This window comes from Zerene cesonia, unplaced genomic scaffold (genome assembly GCF_012273895.1).
Source record: "Zerene cesonia ecotype Mississippi unplaced genomic scaffold, Zerene_cesonia_1.1 Zces_u008, whole genome shotgun sequence".
Lineage (NCBI taxonomy): Eukaryota > Metazoa > Arthropoda > Insecta > Lepidoptera > Pieridae > Zerene > Zerene cesonia.
In genome coordinates, this window is record NW_024045138.1 from 61,844 (window position 1) to 64,479 (window position 2,636).

The 2,636-nt window shown below is 32.1% G+C and overlaps 1 protein-coding gene across 1 annotated transcript in view; it reads left to right on the forward strand.

Moving 5' to 3' along the window:
• The window catches only part of LOC119839077, a 2,134-nt gene extending 1,247 nt beyond the window's left edge, over positions 1-887 (forward strand). The window contains exon 2 of the mRNA XM_038365268.1: positions 15-887. Coding sequence (XP_038221196.1) covers positions 15-887 — 873 coding nt within the window. The remainder of the gene's footprint in view (positions 1-14) is intronic.
• Positions 888-2,636: the final 1,749 nt, after the last annotated feature.

The following is a 2,636-nucleotide window of genomic DNA, read 5'->3' on the forward strand; positions in this document are numbered from 1 at the left end:
GTGATGGGAAAGAGGTTTTAGTGTGTAAAAGCTTTTTTAAAAATACTTATGCGGTTTCCGATGGAAGAATAAATAGATTATTAAAAAATAAAGCTTCCGTATCTACACCTCCATTAGATAGAAGAGGTCACTCTGTTTCTGCTAATAAAACTCCTGACAATAAAATACAACAAATAAAAGAATTTATCAACTCTATCCCCTCATATGAGTCTCATTATTCTTTACATAAGTCAGTAAACCGTAAATATTTAGCACCAGATTTAAATTTAAGTATTCTTTATTCCCTTTATACTGAAAAGGTTTCAAATCCTACATCAAAATTCATTTTTAGTAAAGTATTTAATGAGGAGTTCAATTTGAGTTTTCATGCACCAATTACTGATTCTTGTAAGAGGTGTGATGCATTTGCTATTAAATTAAAAGCTTGTACTAATGAAGTAGAAAAAGTAAGATTAGAACAAGATCAAAAATTACATCTGCTAAAAGCTGAGGTAGCTAGAGAAGGGGTCAAGAAGGATGTAGAGTTATATAAAGAAGACGAAGATGTCTGCATAATATCTTTTGATCTAATGAAAACCCTTCCAACCCCTGTTATCAGCACAGGCATATGTTATTATAAACGACAACTCTGGACATACTGCCTTGGGATACATAACATGAAAAATGATGATGTGTTTATGTTTACATGGGATGAAAGTGTAGCATCACGTGGGCCCCAAGAAATAGCATCCTGCATATTATACTTTCTCAAACATATTGTAAAATGTAAACATCTCATTATGTTCTCAGATCAATGTGGCGGCCAAAACCGCAATATTAAGATGGCCCTTTTCTGCCAATACATTGTTTCTAGTTCGGAATACACTACAATTAAAATTGACCAATAATTTCTAGTAAGTGGTCATTCATACATGTCTTGTGATCAAGACTTTGGCCTTATTGAAAAGAAAAAGAGGTTTTTCAAAACCATTTTTGTACCTAAAGATTGGGAACAGGTCATTTTAGCCGCTAGAAAGAATAAACCATTTAAAATAGTATCAATGAATAAAGATTTATTTTTTTCTTGTAAAATTTTAGAAAAAAACATTACTAACAGAAAAATTGCTATAGATAAAGGTAAAGTGGAGTGGTTAAAAATGCAATGGATTATGTATCATGAAATACATCCCTTCAAACTTTATTTTAAATATTCTAATAATCCTGAAGTTCTTTTCCAGGAAGTTGATTTTAAAAAAAGAAACTCAGTTATAATTGAAAATCTTGAACCTTTATAATATCCTAATGGTCATGACATTAGTGAACTGAAAAAAAAAGATTTATTGGAATTGTTAAACTTTATTCCACCCATTCATCATATCTTTTATAACAGTCTAAAGAGCTCAGCAACTTCAAGTGATGTTATTTTCAATGATGACCCTCTTGATGAATAAAATAGGTATAAACTATTCATCAAAAGGATCATCAATAGAAATTTACTTGTAAATGTTATTTCCTAACTTGCTACGGCATTTAATTAATAATTTAGGTTATTTTAATAAAATTTATATGTTTCAGTGATATACCTTGTTTTAATTTTAGCCTAACCTTGTATTTAATTAAAATATAAATCCTGAACCAAAATACAAAAGTGGCCCAAACCTCAAAAATACTACTTAAAAGTTTTTTTTTTAACAGTTTAAATGTTATAACAAAGGCAATCAAGATAAACAACAAGAAAATCATCACAGTTTACATTAGTATCCAATTGTTGATCATAAATCAAATTCACAAATCAAGTCTACCTAAGTATTTTTTTATTTCTCTAATGTACCTATCTCAAGGTTAGGCCACTTTTGCGCTGATGGCCTCAATTAAAGTCCGATATAAATTTTCAAGGCTCGGCGACCAGTCTACGGCGAATAATTAAGGAATTGGGATTTCGATGGAAGAAGACTGAAACAAACAGAAAAATTTTGATAGAAAAAACTAATATTAGATTATTAAGAATACAATTTTTATTAAAAATAAAACAATATAGGCAAGAAAACCGGCCCATTATATACACAGACGAAACTTACGTACATGCGACTCATACTACCGCCAAATCCTGGACTGATGGTACAAAAGAAGGTATTAAAAAACCAATTTCAAAGGGCCAACGTGCAGTAATTATACATGCAGGGTCAGAAGCAGGTTTCGTGCCCAATGCTTTGCTAGTTTTTAAATCCGGCATTAAGTCTGGCGACTACCACGACGATATGAATTTTAATAACTACGAAAAGTGGTTAAGGACGCAATTGATGCCAAATCTTCCACCAAGATCCGTCGTGGTAGTCGATAATGCCTCTTATCACAATAAGCAATATGATGCAGCCCCAACATCAAACAGTAGGAAATCAGAAATGCAAGCATGGTTACGTGAAAAAAATATTACCTTTACATCGGAAATGTTCAAGCCACAACTGTACGAGTTAATAAAATCTAATAAAGACCGATTCAAAAAATATAATATCGACAAGATTTTAGCAGAGCAGAAGTTCTGCTCTGCTAAAATCATTCTTCTTCTTTCAAATTCTGCTGCAGAACCACGAGGTCCTCCGTTTACCACCATATCACCCTGACCTTAATCCCATCGAATTGGCATGGGCTGCCATAAA